Below are 19,839 nucleotides of genomic sequence, written 5' to 3' on the forward strand. Positions count from 1 at the left end.
TGGGACATCTGGGAATCATTGCTACATGCACAGCAAATGCAAGAGATTATTCTGTGTCATTTTTCCTGACCTGATCCCAGCTTGGCCAACCCTCCATGCCCAGTCGGCTGGAGGCCAAGGCTCCTCTGCAGTTCTGAGTGGGAGCCTTCCCAGCTTTGAAGATGTTCCTGTCTCTGATGCCATGCTGAGTCCCACTTCAGGCTTTTGGGATCAGCTCCAGTGGCACCACCTCCGTTTACACCATGGACAGATTTGGCCAAGTACCTGAGAGGCTGGTGCACATTACATAGCATGACTTGGATAACATTACAGCTGTACATTACCTGAAAGGAGGGGGGTGGTAATGTGTGATATTGCCCCAGAGTACTCTAAGAAACTACAGAATCATTATTCAAGCGTTCAGGTTTCCCTGTCACCAAAGTGTCTGTATCATTTCACGCATGAAATAACACATTAAGATGTTATTAGTGGATATGACAATCTATCCTGCTTTCCTCCAGGGACTAGATAATGGCTTATGGATATATTAAAACTTTTGATTTTGGCATCTGTTATAACATGATGGATGTGTGGCACACAACAATGTGTTTTTGCTTGCTGAGTTGTTGCAGATAAAATGAGAAATAAATCCACATAATATGTGTCTGTTTGGAGATCTCATCTCTGCTCTGACCATGTTCTTTGTTCTCTTGGCAGTGGTGGGTTTAAGTAAGCATGCATGGAACAACTGCTTTTTTTTTTTTTTTGTTTTTTTTTGGTGGGGTTTTTTGGTTTTTTTTTTTGTTTTTTTTTGCTTTTTTTTTTTTAGTAATTGCAGAGATGCTTACATTTGTTCAGGTAAGGGAACAGATGGTAATGCACTAATTCTGAGACTCCCATCAGGCAACAACAATTTTCTAGACAAACTTTCTAATGTTATGTCCATGATGGTGTACAAATTACTAGACAGATGCATTATTTGGTACTGGTGCTGCTTCCCAGTGCTTCTCTCATTATGAAAATATAATGTACCATTTTTAAAGAAGTAAGTTAGGTCAAGGTTCTGTTGGTTTGATGTCATGCAGAGACCTGACAAATTCCTCTGGATAATTTATTTTTCTTCATTTTACTCTGTGCAATTTTGCTATTTTGGGCTTCCTGTTACACAAGGCTGATTTATGTTGAATTTCTATGTTCAGTGAAATACTGTGTAAAGGGAAGCAAGTAAGGAACTAGTGAGCAAAGATCTTCATATTAACCTATGGCACCTGCCCTTCAGGTGGATTTTGATGACAAGCCTGACTCCTTGTTCTTCAAAGATGGGCAGCGAAGAATTGACTTTGTTTTGGTGTATGAAGATGAAAGTAAGAAAATGACTCATAGGAGGAGTGATCGTAAAAAGCAAAAGGTGAGTTATTTTTCATATACTGGGTGTTAGAGCTGTGGGCAGAAAGAACAGTGCCCTCACCCGGAACAGCAATTGCTTTGCCTTATCCTCAGAGTACTCTTGGGAGCTGGGAGGCTGAAGCCCATCAAATGAGCAGAGAACAGGGCTCGAGGTGCGAGATTGCTGTGAGGGTGGGCAGAGCACTGCACATCCTGTCTGCCAGTGTGTGCTTGGGACCTCAGAGCACCCTCCTGGATGGGAGGCCCCCCTTCGGAAGATGTGAGCAGGAAAATGCCCGTGTCAGGTTAGAGTTGGACACCAAGATCTTCACACTGGGAAAATTTTCTGTACCTACAGTGATTCAATTAGGCCCCTAATGGACTTTGGTAATAAAATCAGAGTATTCAGAGGAACGCAAAGGAGGGAGATGACCAGTTGCTCCAGATCACAGTTATAAACACAGCTGCTGACATTCTGCTGACTTCTGATAACATAGCTTAATTGTTCAAGGGAAATAACTGCACATCTGCCACCAGAATTTTTCTTAATAAATCTAGATAATTCTTTCCCTTGGCCCTTCAGCAGCTTCACCCTTGCTAGAGACCTTGCAAAGTTTCTGACTCAAGCCAGTGACTTCTTGATGCTCCTTAGCATCCACAGCTCCATAGCTCCTTAGCAATGAAGCACAATAATAGAGTAAGAATTATTCTTTAATAATTTCATCAGTTCCATCAGAGGACTACATTCTTTATGGCACACAGGGTCACAAAAATGAGCTCAGCTATGCCACTGAACTGCCTGAGAAGTAAGCATCCATGAGATTGTTCCCTTGGCATCTGCACTCCCCCACCCACCCACATCCTCCTCTGATTTAGTAATAGTCCATGTCCCAGCAGCAGCCTCTGGTAGAGACAGGCAGGGACAAAGATATCACTGAAAGCAGCTCGTATACAAATAATAATTTGCAGTTAGGAAACAGAAGAGTAGGAGTAAGAAGGCCTGTAGCTAAGCTGGTTGATACTCATTACACAGTGTTGTTGTTGGCATTAGGAGGACAGCCATAAGGAATGTCGTTAGTAGGGTTTGAGGGAGTCCTGCCGTGGGTGGGTGTTGTATTACACATGATCACAGGATCAGCAATATAAATTAATTGAAGGGGGTAATTAGACAAAAAAGCTGCCCCTTTGGAAAGAATTGTTTTTATCAATTAGCATTTTACATTTATGTTTGTAATGCTTGGCCATTGCCCAAATATATTAAAAATATAATGAGCATCTTTTCTAAGTAGTGATGGAAATTAAATGTGAGCAGTGGAGTAGTATTTTCAGTGCAGCATTAATGTTAAGACATTAGCCAGAATGAAACCATTAATAGTTAGACCAGGAGATTGTGGGTAGGTGCTTGCATAAAAATTTTACTTTCCAAGGTCTTAGCTCCACAAATATCTGCAGCCAGGTTGGCTCTGTGGTGCTGAGGAAGAGGAAGCAATCTACCCACATGCAACACATGTGAGGACAAGACCATATCAGACAAGTGGCCAGATAAGGGGAACGTTGAGTGGCTGGAGAGCAGTTCTGTGGAAGAGGCCCCAGTGGTTTTTGTGGAGAGCAAGCTGAACAAGAGCCAGCTGTGCAGCCTGACAACAAAGTGGCCAACAAAACCTGTATGGACAGAAGTACAGCCAGGAGGGTGACACACGAGCCTGGGGTGACTGGGATGTGTCAGAAGGAAGCCAAAACTAGTATTTCCATGCATAAGTAGAAGCTGAAGCAACAGGGGAACTGTGCACATATAATTTATATCTGAGATTGAAATTAAGATTATATTTATGGTGCAGCTTTACATTCTTAGAATTCCAGGAAGGAAATTAACATTTGGCCTATCACAGTTCCCAGAATAATGTGGGGTTGGTGCTGCCCAAGATACACTCAGATTTCATCAATGTTGGCATAAAACCTACTTTATAGCTTGTCTTTACTGACATTGTTGTTGATTTGGTTGTAATTTTTCTGAGAAAAATTGCTTCCACCCTTGTGATGAAATGGAACCAAAATAAGGAGCATTGCCATGTACAATCAGTTTTAAATGCTGCATACATCACTGTCTGATCAATGATGAACTGAAAACGCCAAATTTTATAAGTAGTATCTTGTGTAATTCAGGGTGCTTTAAGCATGAATAGGTTCCTTGCCCATGCTACTTTCTTTGACTTCCCTGACAGTTTTATAGAGCTTTATTGTGCACAGAATTTGGAAAGTCCAGATTACCGAAATATGGAAGATTCAGTGAAGTCTGTTCTTGTAGGGTGACATCCTCAAGTCACTGGAGTCAGGAGCAAGTTTTGCACTGGTTGTGTGCAATGTTACAGGTCTCTGAAATCTAGAGATTTGTCACTGGGAAAAAATCTGACACACACAGCACTCCACCCAACTGAATGATGTGGAAGTCACTTCAGAATTCAAATTATCAGTGGACACCTGTAGATTTCTGAAGGGAAATGTTTTGTGTGCTGCATTGGGTGTTTTTTTATGATACATTATGAATGTTGAGAAGTCCCCAAATTCCTACTGAATTTAGACAGAAGGATTTGAAAATCAGGCCAGAACCTAGGTATCCAATTGACCAGATTCAGAGAAACAGGGCACAGATCCACGTGTTCTTCTGCAGCAAGAGAAGACTCAGATCCTGGGAGTATCATTGTATTGGATTTGAATGGCTTCTGCTCTTTTTCTGAATAATTGCATGAATGTAATGGAAAGGTCCAGCATTAATTTATAGTAGTAAGCAATATTCTTGGGGAAATAGCTCGGAGGACAGCAGGAAATAAAACATGGGTGTGATTTGATAGAAGGAAAAAAATATATGGGATTCTGAAGCTCTTGGAGATCCACAGGGCTTCTGTTATTTTCATCTGTTTCTGAAATCTGGTTTTGGGTAGGCAAAGTCAAACTAATGAAATGACAGCCTCAGGGAAGTGTCTAACATAATTTATAGATCCAAAAGATAGTCAGTAAGTTTCAAATATGCAACTCAATTCAAACTCCAAACTTTTTAAAGTTGGTATACAATTAATTTTGCAAGCACTAGCAAAAATGAGATTGCCAGGAGAAGATTCCAGAAACTTTACCTTGAAAGCAATTGAAATTCGTGCCCAAAGCACATCTTTTAAATCTACAATTTATGTAGCCTATTTGTCAGGATAGCTTACCATCAGAATAGAATTTAAATATTGCCAGTCTCTTCAGGAATGCTCCCAAATACCAGTTTCATCTGTTGAGATCCTCAAGGAGCTCACTGTTGAAAGTCAAAGGATCAGGGCCAGAAAGGTAAATTCAAGATAAATCAATGCAGAATGTCATTTTAGTCCATCTATTCCCCCCCAACAGAAATAAACAGAAAGACTGTCAGTAATTTAAATCGGAATGTGGGCAAAACCTTCATTTCCAGCCATGGAGGAATCTGTGCTTCTCAGAAATAGATGGATTGTTTTTTTCTTTTCCAAATTGAATGAAACTATCACTCATGGAGAATATTGCACACATCTTGTTTGGGTTTTTAAGTACAGTGTTTCTGACAAATTCATCAGAGCTGGAGAATTTTGTTCTCATAAGCAAACAGTTCCTGCCTCTATACTTGTCTAGTTCAGATAACCAACAACAATAAAACCACAAAAAGAAAAAACATGACCAAAAATAAGCTTGGGTAACTTTTCAAACAAGAATTATACTTATCCCGCTGCTTAGCATGTGTCATACCTGCAGTGAGAGAACAGCACTCGGGTTTACAGTAAAAGGGTGTCTCTGTGCCATTTTATGCGGCGATGTGAAGCAGTAGAGAATGACAGGCTCTGCATGCCTGTGGTGTGCTCAGTCAACCTACTCAGGAAGTCTGATAAGTATGGAAGGGACCTTTGGCACTGGGAGGAGGGCGGTCACACCTGCCTTCATCTCAGCTGGATGGCTTGGTTTGAAGCAGAAACTCACCGAAATAAAACCTCTGCTCCTGAGGCAACCACAAACCCAAATTTTACTACTTTGGAAGGAAGGATGGCAAAAAAATATGAAGACAGATAGAAGGAGGGAGTTACTCTACAGTTACTACATTCATTTGTAAGAGAAATGGCTCGTTCCAAACAGTGTGCCTGGAAGCTGTTGTTGAGGGCAGGGCTGGACTGCAGTATCACCAGTTCTGTGTGGTCATGGATCAGGTTGCAAAAAAACATGAGCTGGCTTAAAATCAAAGGGTATATCAGAAAATATGTATTTGGAGTTCTTTGGGTTCTTATTCTCTATAGCATGTCCTGCTTCTAATTTTTATGATTGTCTTCAAACATAAGGGAAAGAAGCTTACAGAGCAGAGCTGCTCAGTCAATTAGTTTTCTGATGCTGACAGCTGGGACTTTGAGGAAAGCTTCCAAACACCATCAAAGAAACTGTGAGGCAGCTAATATTGTTACAATGATCCTCTTCACTTCCTTCAGCTGTTTTTCATAGGGGAGGCTTTGGGCCCCATGTACTTTCTCTTATTGACTGTGATTTATCTGTTGTCTGTCAGATGAGGCAGAGGAGGCTATTCAAGCTCTCTTTTTTATTTAGGATTTTTTCCCTGAGCCCACATGGATATTGTGATAGGGAACTTTCCACATTGCACAAAAGAAACTTAGCAAAGATATGAGTTGGTGTTCTGTCACTGCAATCAAAGCAAGTCTTCCCTACCATTTACAACGCACAGGGGGAAAGACGCCACTGGTCTGCTACCAATTTCCAGACCCACAATCTTGTTAATCTCCTCAGCTTGGCAAGACAATCACCAGAAATTGAAAACACCGTGGTTCACAAGGATCACAAAAGCTGATCCTTCCACATGCCTGTAATACTTGGCATTTAGCTACATTCTGCTTTTGTTTTCTTAAGACTGTGTATGATTATGCATCCTAGGTGTCTTAGTCTATTGACTAGCCATTCAATCATCAAAACCTGTGTCAGATTTGAATCAGCAGCATTGCCATGATTACTTTATTATTGCAACTTAGCCTTGCAGGTAGCTGAGCAAAATGCCAAATACTAAAGTAAACTTTGGATGGTCTCCACCTTCCAGCCTAATAAACTGTTATATCTATATATTCTATTCCCCAGTCAATGCAAAACCACTATAGACTCCTCTGGGTAAAAGTCTAGCTCCTCCATAGATCATTATACACATAATTCAATCATTTATATAAAATAGCACAGCCCCTAATTAGCAAAGGCTCCCAGAGGCTTTTTTTCTCACTATTTGAATTTATGCATTATTAGAAACCTTAATATTGTCAACATTCATCTAAGATTTTGAGGGCAAATTTAATTTTGGGAACTTATTGCCATAATCAGTTATTAAAGGAATCTGATTAAAAGTTTTTTAAAAATAGTATTAGACTTCTACAAATGAGAATTGCTCTACATGTATTTTTATGCTCTTTAGAAAGAAAATCAAACAGGTATTTAGCCCTGTGCCTATTTGATTTGCTGGAACAAAGCAGAACTTGGGTTGAAATACATTCATGACTGGGTAGTGTTCACTTTAAAAACAACCACGTGAATATGGAAGAAGCAAAGTGGTGGGATGAAATAGCAGAAGAGTTACTACTAGAGTGACAAACTCCTGTGTTGTGTACTACATATATTACTGAACTGGGAAGAGGGTTGAGTTTTGATAAAACAAAAAATTGCAGAGGAAATAATTATATAGTTTACTTAAAAGCCAAGGTGGCTGAAAACCTTTAGCTTTAAAGGAGACTGGAGAACATTATTATCTATGAAAGAGATAGTGAATATCTTGAAAATGCAAGAAAATGTATTACTGCAAGAAAAACACTCATTCACATTTGTGATTTTAAATACAACAAAGATAATTAGATGCACACATCATAAATGTCTATATTACACACACACACAGATAAATATATATATATATATATATATACATATATATATACAAGAAAAAATATAAACAGCATAATACTCTCTCAAATAGCCAAGTGAATTTCTGAGACATGGAGAAATCCCTCAATGAAGGGTGCTATCAAAGTCTGGGTTTGTGGTTTTGTCCTGAAAAAAGCAAGAAATAAGGAGAAAAGTGATAGGTGTTGATGAGAGAAAAAAAATAACAGATTGAAATATTTGGCTCTTCTTGTGCCTAGCTCGAGTAGAAGGTGATATTCACTGGAACAAAAAGGCAGAAAACCCAAAACAGATAAGAAAAATACTTTTCACAAAATACGAAATTAGTCCATTGAGATCATTTTCTCATGCAGCTGCTGCAGCTGGGAAATGATGAGCTATAAATGGGGTAGGCTGTTCATATTGTTATTCAGTTCTATAATTATTAATTTCAAGACTTGCTAGAGTTTTGGAAAAATAGCATTTTCTTGTTTGGGGACTTATAACCATCTTAAAATATTCAAGAACTGGATGAAACTTATTTGGGTACAGAAACTTATTTGGGTACAAGAACTGACCTGTTCCTGTGGAACTTCTGAAGAAGTTTTCTGAAATGGCTTTTACCCATTTGCTGAAGCATCTTTTTGCCCCTAGACTGGGTGAGCTTTGAGTCTAGCCCTGAGGACCACTTTCTACCTACCTATCAAAATTGCCAAGACTTTATCTAGAGGGTCATTAATTGACTCTGATTGTTCATGGTAGCAGCAGGTCTGGATCCTGTGCACAGATGTTAAGGCAGCTAGAATTGCTATAGAGAACCACAAGACAAAAAGCACTGGGACCCTCTTCTTTAAGTTCCTGTAGTGGGAGATGCCAATTCCTTTAAGCACATATTAATCAACAAAGAAATTGGCATGAAAGGAATCTGGGAGAAAGAAAGTAGTATGCCCAGGTCACTCTGAGAACCTCACTGCAGCCCTAGTCTAACCTGGTACAGGAATAAAGCTCTCAGCTTTACATTAAATTCATCTTCTTCCAGCAACCTGCTCACTTAAGAGCCCCAGCTGCCTACAGGTGCCCCCCATTACCCAGGCTGGTATTTTGACATGCAGTCTGTAGTTCAGGGAGAGCTGGCTACCCTTGACTCACATAAACAAATAAATCATTGAGAAACTACTTATTTGGTGTAGATAGCTTTAAATTTGATTGCTTCACATGGAGTTTCAAAATTTCTTGTAAATCCCATATGGATTTGCACATTTTTTATTTGAGGGAAAAGGGGATGTTTCTGTGTTTCTTGGGAGGAGGTCATCTATATGGAGAAGCAGATTCAAGATTGGAAAGACATTTCAGGTTTTTTGCAATTAACTATCTGCCAAGTGATGGTAACTATGAAATAAAATTAAAATGATCCACAATTTTGATTTTTGCTTAGAAAAACTTCTTATGTCCTTCTGGGGACATTAAAGGCTCCTGGAATATCACCACTGACTCTACAAGTGCTACAGGCTACAGCTCTCAGCTTCTTCCTTTGGGGATGTAGCCCATGGACTAAAATATAGTGGGATATTACAGTTTGAACCACTGTGTGAACACATATGATTACTGTGAAAGAATCATAAAGTTACAGGTTTCTGGAAGGAAAATGGGGTGGAATGCATTTGAGATAAAGACTTTCTAAAGGAAGAATAATGTAGTTCACTTAGTGACTAAAGGTGAAAGAGATCAAAATTTCAGGAGTAGATTTACAAATTCTCAAAACCTGAGTCATACTTACACCTCTGAAATGTACCAGAAACTGAGAGGATAAGTTGTACACAATTGCATTTGAGGACTATATTGCATATCAGACAAAAAAACTGATCCAGGTTAATTAGTAGGTAGGACTGTACATATTACCACGGTAGCTATCAAGTGTTATAGAGATAACATAATGATGGTTTTGGGAAGCAATTCCATTTTTCTATGCATACATTTTTTGTGAAATTTGGAACAGATGTTTTACAGTGTTCAATATCTTTTAACAGAGGAAGAGACAAGTATATGAATCAAACCTGATAAACAATGGCTTGCAACTAGAAGCGACGAGGTCGGTGAGTGCTGTTCTCTGTGTGAATGGCTGTTCTGAGAGCAGAGCTGCCCTGTGGGATTAAGGAAACTGGGTATAGTAATTCACTGTAAGATTTCTCTCCTCTCAAGAAAAAAAGGCCCACCTTTCTTCCATTAGCAGTTTCTTTGAGATCTGATGCAAAATCTTTTTAAACTTATGTCTGCTCCTTCCTCTGCAAAATAAAAGAAGGGAAGCTGGAAGATTACATCATGAAACTTGGAGATTACATAGGTCATGTTTGCTCAGAGCTTGCAAGATAAAAATTACTGTGTATACCCGGCAGAGAGGTACTTCCCATACTCTGGTTGTGTAGTACAGGTGGGAGGCTAGTGTGTGTCTGGGGCAGAATGCCCCTGCCAGAGGAGAGGGGTGACCCTGCTTCTCGAAAGGCTGCGATGTCGCCTGCAGGCAGCTCCAGAGCACTGAGGTAATGCACACCAGCTGCAGGGCTGCTGTCTCTGGCAGAGAGGATTATAGCCCCCTCCAAATGCCTTCTCCTTTTTCCTACCCTGCAGGGCTGCAGTGCTCCAGCTGTGTCTCCCTCTCCAGGACAATCACTTCCAGTCTAAATTTGTTCTCTGGTAGTCTATAGTGAGCTCCAGAGATGGGTGCTTTGCCCCTTCCTCCCAAATTACCCAGAATCTATGGCATCACAGTATTTATTTGTCTGCTGTGAGGGCTCCTGTTGCATGTCCAAGAATGCAGTCTGGTTCTTCACATTCATAAAAAAGTAAATGCTTGCTGTCTGGAAGGCTGCTGCAGACCTGGTGTGATACTTATATGTTGCTTCAATAGTTCTGCTGTGATTATGACTGGAAAACATTTGAAACTGGACATTTCCCCAGGCTGGATCAGATATCTGACCAGTGCCCCTGAGCCAATGGGCTATGTAAGGAAATTTCATGTGGCTGACACTCACTAATGCAGGGCAGCCGTAGGACTACAGGCCACGTGTGGACAGGAGGCAGGAGCGGCTGTCAGGGTTCCCACTGCATATTCCTGCTGGTCTGGCCATTCTCCTGGAAGCAAATGTGCCCCATGCTGTCTTTTTCAGCAGTTCCATCTAATTTCCCTTTCCCTCTCCCCATTCTTTGTAGGAGGTTTGGAATTCTTGTTGCACAGGAGCACCCATGAGTGCCTAGCCTGCTCCCATCACACTGGGCTGTAACTGAGCTGCAGGGGAGTTGCCTGCCTGCCATGCCTGCCCTGTCAATCTACAAGTAAAAAAAGTCCAAATGACCCTGTATGGGCAAAGTGTTACACTTAAGTTGCTTTGTAAAGTACTTTGCAGAGATGTAAACATTAAGCATTAAGGGAAGATTTAATTGTCTTTTTTATATACCTTTATATACCTTCATTTGCCTGAATGTTTCCTTATGTCAGCATTTTTACAGAAGCCAGTGATATATTTGCTGGGATGGACAATGAATGCAACTTTGAGTGGGTCATCTATGAGCTGCAAAGAGAAAGAAAATTCTAGATAGTTCAAGCATTGTTAAAATGATAAGTTCTTTGCTTACATATTTATTTTCAATATTTTTTTTTATCTCAGGTTTTGGATGAGAAACTTATTTTTGTGAAGGTGCATGCACCTTGGGAAGTGCTGTGCACGTACGCAGAGGTTATGCACATCAAATTGCCCCTGCAACACAATGACCTGAAAACCCGAAAGTCAGCTTTCAACTGGTTCAGTAGACTCTTCAGGGTGGACGAAAATATCATCAAACCTGAGCAAGAGTTTTTCACTGCCCCTTTTCAAAAGGAACATTTGTCCAACTTCTACATCCAAGACAAGGACACATTTTTCAATCCTGCAACCAGAAGCCGAATTGTAAGTCAATAGAATAGTTCTAGCATTTACCCATAAAAAAGAAACTATTCCTTTTATCTAATCAGTGTAATTACCTTCAGTGGAACATCCTAAAAAATTAAAAATGTTTGGGATGCAACAGTCCTCTGTGATTTATTACATAGCCTGGGCAATCCAGAAGGAAAACTTTAGTTACATTTATCCTATTTCTCTTCCACCTGAATTTTAATGAGGGATTTGAATGGTTTGTACACCCTGTGCAATTATTTTTGTCTACACTGCTTACTCTTTCTTAACTTGATTGTATGCTGATACAGGTATAGCTGTATATGATTTCTTTCAGGTTGCAAGGACACAATTTTATTTTTTTTTTAATTTCAGGTTCATTTTATCCTGTCCCGTGTGGAATATGCAACAAAAAATAATGTGAAAAAGTTTGGCATTAACAAATTACTGGAGACTGGAATCTACAAAGCAGCATTTCCCCTTCATGATGTAAGTCTGGTGCTTGTAACTAAAATACACTTTTGAAATAGAGGTCTGAACTATATCTAGAGGTCTGAACTGTATCTAGATATATATATCCTCGAGGTATATCAAAGAATAGAAGCACTATTCATTGCCTTACTCCTGGACTGGTATTATATCTACATAGAAGAACAGGATGTGGTTTTGCTAAAGAGATTTTCTTCCAAAGCACTTTTGGTTAAAAATGTGTTTCTATAAATGAAAAACAATATATTTCACTTGAGAATTCTTAGACTTGTATTTTCTGGGAGATGTATTTCAGTAAAGTACCTGGACTGAGAGATAGTTCCCATGACACACTGCATTATCAGTCCTAAATCAATGCTTCATTAGTATGCAATTTTCCAATATTAGAATTTCTGTCAACATTGTTAATAAAGATGTAGACTACAAATCTCATTTTAGGATGTGTGAAAGTCTTGCACAGCGAGAAGCAGTCCCTTGGTTCCCAAACATTGCAGCAGACATGCATGAGACTCAGGTTTCTACAGGAGGACACTGCCCAGCCAGTCCAGTGCCTCGCAGGTGTTGTCAGAATCTTGCAGATAAAAGCTTCACTGCTTTCAATTTCACCTTGCAATAATAAAAAATCCAGCTTTTGCAGCTATACTTCTGAAGCTTTTTAAATTATATAATTTGAATAAGAAAGTTATTCTGAAAATTGTTTTGCATACTGAGGCTAGCAATAGCACTAAAAAAAAAATCAAGGAGAAAAAAAATCAGATTTCAGAATATTTGACAAAGAAACAACTCCATCTGAGGCTGTGAATGCAAAGTGAGCAAAGACTGAGGGCTAATTTTCTGTATTCTATCTATTGCATAACTGCAACATCCCAACTTGTCCCCCTCAGAGCCACCATTCTGTGTCCAAGGTGTGTTCTGTCGAGGAGACATTGAGAACATGGGAGGTCAGGAATGATAACTGCTTCAGCCGCATGGACTTGGCTTAAAATATTTAGGAGGCCTCCAAGGTTTTCACAGAATTTTTTAAGGCAGAATCAAGATAAACCATGTTTCTTGTAAGTAATCAGATTTACAGAATAGATTTGTGACTAGCCATTTTTAAGGTTTCCTTTTAAAGATTTAAAACCTGCCTTGCAGGATATTTCTATCATAGCACGGGAAATTTGGACTCAGTATGACTAGTAATTAATGACTGTCTTTTTATACAGTTGAAATTATACATAACAGCTATGCTGAAAATGAAAAGTAGCAGATAAATTTCTACAAACATTTCTCACGTTGTTGCATTACAGATATAGAATGGAAAATATCTCAAACAAATCAGGTTTTATTGGAATAGCTTTTTTAATAGCCTACTAAGAAATACAAAGATTATCTCCATATGAACTCTTTTTTAAATTTAAAGCAGATACTAGAGGCCCTGGATTTTTCTCTCAGTCTTTCCAGCCTGTACTCTAGTACAGTATTGAAGGAAAGCATGTGTAGCATGTTAAAGCTACTTAAAATCCATTTTAGTTCAGTCCTGTTCTCTAATTAGAATGGATCCTTTTTTATTTTCTATTCCTAAGTGCCAAGATGCTGACATGTGCTTAGATTAAGTTCATGATGAGTCCCTGTTATTTTCAGCTCACATATGTACAGCATTTACTTTAGCATTCAGTGCCTTTCTGACAATCTTCTATCCTGAATCCTGGTGTGCTCTCAGAGCTGCTGCTCCTTTTCCTAGCTTGCAGAAAGACTGTCTAAAAGCTACTCCAGACTCTAGCTTTGTGTCATAGAAGTCATCTGTAGAGATGAGAGAGGAGCAGCTCTGGTTAGATTTTAGTGCTGTCTTCTCATGCTCGTTCTGTTTTGCAGTCAAGTTTTAGGCACCTGTCGACTGATCCCAGCTGCCCAAGCGAACGATATCTCCTCTACAGAGAATGGGCTCATCCTAAAAACATTTTTAAATTGCAGCCCCTGGATTTCATCAGGTTGGTGTGACTGGTGCTCGACTAATGCAGGGAGAAAGAGAAATCTACATCATAGGTCTGGTTTTGGGGAAGTCAGAGACACAGGTCAGTTCTGAGGGAAGATACATACACCCAGATCAGCTCATGCACAGGAGCATAATTTGAGACTGGTTTCATGATGAGCTGATTTATGAAAAGGCAACCACTTAAAATTTTTCTTTGCAAGCCATGATCTTTTCTCTTTTTCCTTTCCCCCCCCACCATTTCTATCCTTTTACAAAAGCATGCAATGCTATTCCACCCCAAACTTGAAACCAGAGGACTATGACAATATGGGTTGGCATAAAATGTGTGAATTGAAGAGCCATTTGAAACAGAAATGCAAATTTACTTGCATTTCAGGAAAAAAAAAAAAAAAAAAAAAAAAAAAACACAAAAACCAACACTTTTCTCCTCCACAGGAAATATTATGGAGAGAAAATTGGCATCTACTTTGCTTGGCTGGGCTTTTACACAAATATGCTGACTGTGGCTGCAGTTGTAGGAGTTGGCTGTTTTCTCTATGGATACCTGACAAGGGACAACTGCACATGGAGGTACCTGGTTTAATATCACATACAATTTTGGTCAGTCCTGTACACAGGGGGACAGTACAGGGCTTGCAAGACATTGCTTAATAAAGGAAGCAAAGAAAAACTGCCATGGTGGATTTGAAGCAAAGGCATAAAATATTAGATAAATAATGGATATCCATGGACCATTACAGTGATAGACATCTGGGAGTTTGCTATTTCATAATTTTATTTCTGTTTTGCATGAGGTTCACCATACCTGATGTAGAAACACAAAGAAAAGAGTGACAATCAGAAGTCAATACGAATTGGCATAATACATAATTTTCACTGTGGTAATCCTTACACTGGATACTCAAAGATGTTAAAAGTTTCTTTCCTCTAATTTGGTAAAATATAGGAAGAGCAACAGCACAGGGGCCTTCAGCTGCTTAGGATACCTTGGAATGCAAGGCATAGCCATGACACAGATCCTCTCATCAGAACACAACAAAATTCAATCATGGCCAAATTACCCAGGGAAAAAAAATGATGGCATTGTGTCAAAGGACCTACAGATATACAGTTGTAGATCCCTCCTGGAAGGGTGCTCACATTCCATGCTGAAGGGCTATTCCACAGCTCCACTCCTGTGCCCAATTTTTACCCATTTCGCTTTTTGCCAGAATTATAATTCATTTAAGCAGCTCAGCTCCCTCCCTGGTGTTCACCCCCCTGATGTAAGGTAGGAAGTAATTACATTACCTTTGGCCTCCACCATGCTGGGTTAGCATGTGTGAGATGGCAGCTCTTTTGCCATCTCTCAGGAGATACATCTGTAAACCCATGAATCCTTGCAGCAGCTCCCCTCTGCACAATTTCCAGTCTGATCCTGTTTAGGAGACCACAGGGCCTAGGAAGCCCTTGGGGCTCTGCAGCTATTCCTTGTTCTGCTGGGCAGTGCTGCTCTTCCTTCTCCCTTTAGACTTGCCACAATAGCAAGCAACTGTGGGCTTCCTACTGAAGAGAGTTAGATCTTTTAAGAATTTTATTTAAGAGTTTTATTTTTAGTGTAGGCAGTTTTGAGAATTATCACCATGTACAAGGGATGGAAATGATTTTCCTCATGTGTCATCCATTTTTGAGGTGAGGACTATGAATGGAAATGGGGATGTGTTGCCAGGGCAAGGGGTGGAATTCTTTGGTGGAGATTACTGGTAAATTATTCCCTAATTCCCTGAGATTATTGCACTGTCTTCACGTGTGAAAAAGGACTAAAGAATTATTTAGTGTTGGTGAGTGACTGACTAGTTTTGTTTTTAGCCAAGAAGTATGTGACCCCAACATAGGAGGTAATATCATAATGTGCCCTCAGTGTGATAGAGCATGTACCTACTGGAACCTCACCATCACTTGTGAATCATCCAAGGTAACTCCATTTACAGCTTCTAGACATGATTTTGATCTTTAGTTGCACTTTCCCTAGAGCTACATATAAAGCAATGTTGGTCCTCCATCAGTATCCTGCAGAACTGCTAAAAATGTGCAAATAGTTGTTCCTTTTGATACAGTGACTCAACTTCAAAAAGTAACAACAACAACATTAATTGCTCCAACTCAATCTAAGATGAAAAATTTAATCTTTTTTAGTTAACATTGTTACCACTATTTGATAGGAGAATAAAATTATTTCAATTGAAAATTGGTTTCATTTGGGGGTACTTCTTTTTGAGGGAAGGAAAGATTCAGTTAAAGCCTTGATCCAGTAACGGAATCAATTTTCCTAAGGAAACATTTAAAGCTTGTTTTGACATTTCTAATTTCTGCCTCCTCCCTGCATGAAGAAGTTATCTGGATCCATGCCTTGAATTTGATCTGTGTTGCCAAGGAGAAGATGGGTACAAGGGGAGGCTGGTGTTGGCTATGACAGAAGCTGTCACTCAGCCATGTCCTGTTGCCTGCTCTTTATTCCTGTCAAAAGGAGCCTCACTTTCTTTCCCCATTACCTTGTCTCACTAAGCTAATGTTAGCCTTTCATCATTCCTCTCTGTAGATTCAGTCCCAAAACTGCAATTTTTCAGCTATTCATCAAAAATATTTTGCCCAACTTTAATGTGCTGCATCCGCACACTTACATAGTAAAAGAAATAAGGTTGTAGGGAAAAAGCTGTAATGGAAAAAAAAAGGGAGATAGTGACCACAAAGGTATTTCATCAGTGTGGTTTTACTAACTTATTTGTTATCCTGCTTATGAGAACCAGATGTGCCCATGGCCTTAGTGGCTGTACTAAAAATCCATAATTCTATCCTGAGTTCCCAGACCAGAAGCACTGTTTTTCCTCTTAGTAAGCACCAAATGGAAGGAAGTTTGATAGCACTCCATTTTACTATCACTCATAATGCATATATGGCTTTTATTTTTAATTCTGAACTTTGCATTTAATTTCCTTTATTTACTGGAGAGTGGTGTGCATGGACAGAAATTGAGGAAACACTATCCACAAGGGTTGTTTATGAAACTACACAAAAACTGAAAGTCAACATTTTCAGTAAGCATCTTCTGGGTTCTGTTCTGGGTTAGTGTAGAAGAATAAAAAATGGTCAGTTATATTTTAAGATTTTTTTTTTCTTTTCCACTTTTCCAGAAACTCTGTATATTTGATAGCTATGGAACACTGGTGTTTGCAGTATTTATGGGAATATGGGGTAAGTCAGTTTCAACAACTGTGGTTTGTTGTCTAATTTTGGCCAAGCCTCCAGCATCAGCCTAAGATAAATTTGCACTGACTTCATTTGCTAGCATTTAGGAATTCACTGGAAAGTAGTTCCATGGAAAACAAGCACATTCACAGGAACTCATCACAAACAAACAAAAAATTGTAGTCTTAATTAGTCATCAGTATCTGTTCTGTTTGGATGACTTGAAGAAAAGTCTGAGGGAGGTGGTCAATACTGCTACATGTTCATCCAGCAGGAGCCAGCCACATGCTTAAGTATATCTGTCAGAAGAGCTGGGTTTTTCCCAAAGACTTATGGAGATGCTTGTGCTATTAACAGCTGTGTAACTGCACAATGCAATTGAAAAATAGTCATTTGTTATACTTCCCAGGAATTTTTTCCTTCTGTCTTTAGTTAAGAAGTTGATTGTAAAAAGTGTAGTAGGTTATAAGCACTAGATTTATCTTTTAGCAGAGAAAATATATATGAAACGAGGATGTTTCCCACAGGTGAAAACACTTAGTGCTAATATTCAAGGGATTAGGCAAGGTTTATTTCCCTAGGAAAAAATTATTTTATTCATATTAGCAGCTTTGTTAATTGGCTTTTATTGCAATGTCTTATCCAGTAATTGTGGAAGTTAAGTTCCATGTTAGGTCTGCATACCAGGTGCTATAGAGAATGTATCTCATGTAATATTTTGAATTCATATATAGGCTGACAAGAATGCAAAATTTGTTTTCTTTGTAAAACATATTTTATTTTTATTTCCCTATGATGACCTAAAGTGCTTCAAAATAACTCTTCCTTTAAAGAAATGTAAGATGAAATGTATAACTTTAAAAGGAAGTTTTTTCCTGAACATATGCTGAAGTCAAAATACCAGCAGGGAGTTCACTAAATTAAAAGTTATTAGAAGTTTGATACTAATGTAATCTTCTCCCATCACGTCAAGAGTTAATTTATTGGCAATTTGGTTTTTAATTAAAATTGTGCTTCCTGTTTTGAAGAATGGTTCCAGGAGCAATAATTACAAAGTTAAGCTTCATGGTTATAGAGATGGCTGCAAGGTCTATTAGTATTCTTGTTGTTAAGTCCACTATATAAAGAAGTGAATTATATTACAGAAATTCAGCCAAAATTGTACTGCATCCAAATGACCCATGGTCCTGGTGTAATTCCAGCTGTAATTTTCATCTTGCTCTATTACTTTTTTAGACCTCCTTGTCCAAAACAATTAAAATTAATACTAGAATCTTAGATATATTATTGCATCATTAGCATCAATACACTTTAATAAGAGCATATTTTCTTGTGTGTATTCCCTTCAAAAATCCTAAAGCACTATAAAACACCAGGAAATTTGGCCTCAGAAGTTAGCCCTTTTTATACATTGATGCTCTGCCAATTCTCCCTTTGCTGGTGAGACTAGATTGGCAGAGGTCATGAGCAAGAGGCAGCTTCTGCTTCGCTTGCTGCCATTCCTGGGTCCCCTCCCTGAGGAAGGTCAGTTAAGCCCAGAAGTGTTCTCTAGTGGAGGCACTTCTTGTCAGACCTTGGTGGCACAGCTTCAGAGGCAGAATACCTGGGCCAGCCTGAAGGGTAGTGTTGGGGAGCACACAAAAGGGGACACCATTCAAAATGACATGAAATGACTGCTTTGATCTCCTGATTCTGAAATGTCATGTGTTTCCACTGTTGAAACAGTCTTGCTTCAAAATAAAAGGGAAATGGCAAATCCAGCAGGAGCTCCTTTCCTGCTCTGAAAGACACAACACAGCTAATAGGGGAGAGCTGTCCCTGTGTTATGTGCCCTTCTGTCACGGTTAGCATGTGAGGCTATCATCACAGAAGGAGTCCCTGCACTTCTGGGCTCTCCAGCAGCAGCTGAATTTGCAGCTGGAGCAAATCAGTGTAGCCTGTAGACTCCTGTGATTTGGGCTGGGCAGCAATTAAAGTTTTATGGAAAACTAATGTCCTTGCTCTGCAAGAGAAAGCAGATGAGAATCTGGTCCTCCACTTGCAGTTCCTTGCTGCTTCCAAGCATGAAGGGGTGGGGAAGTCCTCGTGAAAGCGGCCCCTGAGGAATCAGGGGAGCAGGGTTTTCTGGAGTTTTGCATTTGCAGATGCCAAGGTCATCTCACAGCCCAGCCCATGGAGTTTCCTGGCTTTTAAATGTTTCCGTTTGGGATTTTTCAACCACACCTGATTTTAGACATAACCTTTAATGTTCGGACTTGTAACTGCATGCTGCTGAGGTTTCATCATTCAGAATGAAGAGCCAAACTAGGAAAAAAACCCCAAATTGTAGGGCTAATTACTCCCAGACAATGACAGCAATGAAAGTGCAGTGATTGGGTACTACTCCTGGAAACAGTGCTGCAGAGCTGCACCACTCATTTAATCTGAGACTGCACCCTCTTCAAGAATGAAGCATCCAGGTGTGTGCCAGGGAGCATGGTACTGACACCCAGCATCCTGAGCTCCTCCCAGCCTTCCCATCTGGCTTTGTCATTGCCTCTGCTGCCAGATCTGCCTGTGTAGTGTCTTGGGACAAGGTCATGAGTTTGGCTGCATTCATGTTTAACCATTACTACTTAGGCATCTGTGTACCTGATCCTCAGCACTTCCAGCTGCAGGAGCACAGTCCAGGAAAACAGTCTGTGAAAAGCTGTATGGAATACTGAGCCATGTGTTATAGCCCAGAGGGGGCAAACAGTATCCAGTACTCATGTGTTATTGCTCATTTTGTCTGTCCTTTGGGTAGTTACCTTTTTTTTGGAGTTCTGGAAGCGACGGCAGGCTGAGCTGGAGTATGAATGGGACACAGTTGAGTACTTGGAGCAAGAGGAGCAGGTCCGCCCAGAATACGAAGCTCGCTGCACTCACATAGTGATGAATGAAATCACTCAGGTAAGGAAT

The 19,839-nt window shown here is 39.7% G+C and overlaps 1 protein-coding gene across 1 annotated transcript in view; it reads left to right on the plus strand.

Moving 5' to 3' along the window:
- ANO6 (anoctamin 6) overlaps positions 1 to 19,839 on the plus strand; it is a 71,364-nt gene that overhangs the window by 34,885 nt on the left and 16,640 nt on the right. The window contains exons 3-11 of the mRNA XM_059471706.1: positions 1,259 to 1,387; positions 9,312 to 9,377; positions 10,947 to 11,225; positions 11,586 to 11,699; positions 13,554 to 13,669; positions 14,110 to 14,244; positions 15,523 to 15,628; positions 16,845 to 16,905; positions 19,685 to 19,830. Coding sequence (XP_059327689.1) covers positions 1,259 to 1,387; positions 9,312 to 9,377; positions 10,947 to 11,225; positions 11,586 to 11,699; positions 13,554 to 13,669; positions 14,110 to 14,244; positions 15,523 to 15,628; positions 16,845 to 16,905; positions 19,685 to 19,830 — 1,152 coding nt within the window. The remainder of the gene's footprint in view (positions 1 to 1,258; positions 1,388 to 9,311; positions 9,378 to 10,946; positions 11,226 to 11,585; positions 11,700 to 13,553; positions 13,670 to 14,109; positions 14,245 to 15,522; positions 15,629 to 16,844; positions 16,906 to 19,684; positions 19,831 to 19,839) is intronic.

The sequence above is a fragment of the Ammospiza nelsoni genome, chromosome 5 (genome assembly GCF_027579445.1).
Source record: "Ammospiza nelsoni isolate bAmmNel1 chromosome 5, bAmmNel1.pri, whole genome shotgun sequence".
In the NCBI taxonomy this organism is placed as follows: Eukaryota; Metazoa; Chordata; class Aves; order Passeriformes; family Passerellidae; genus Ammospiza; species Ammospiza nelsoni.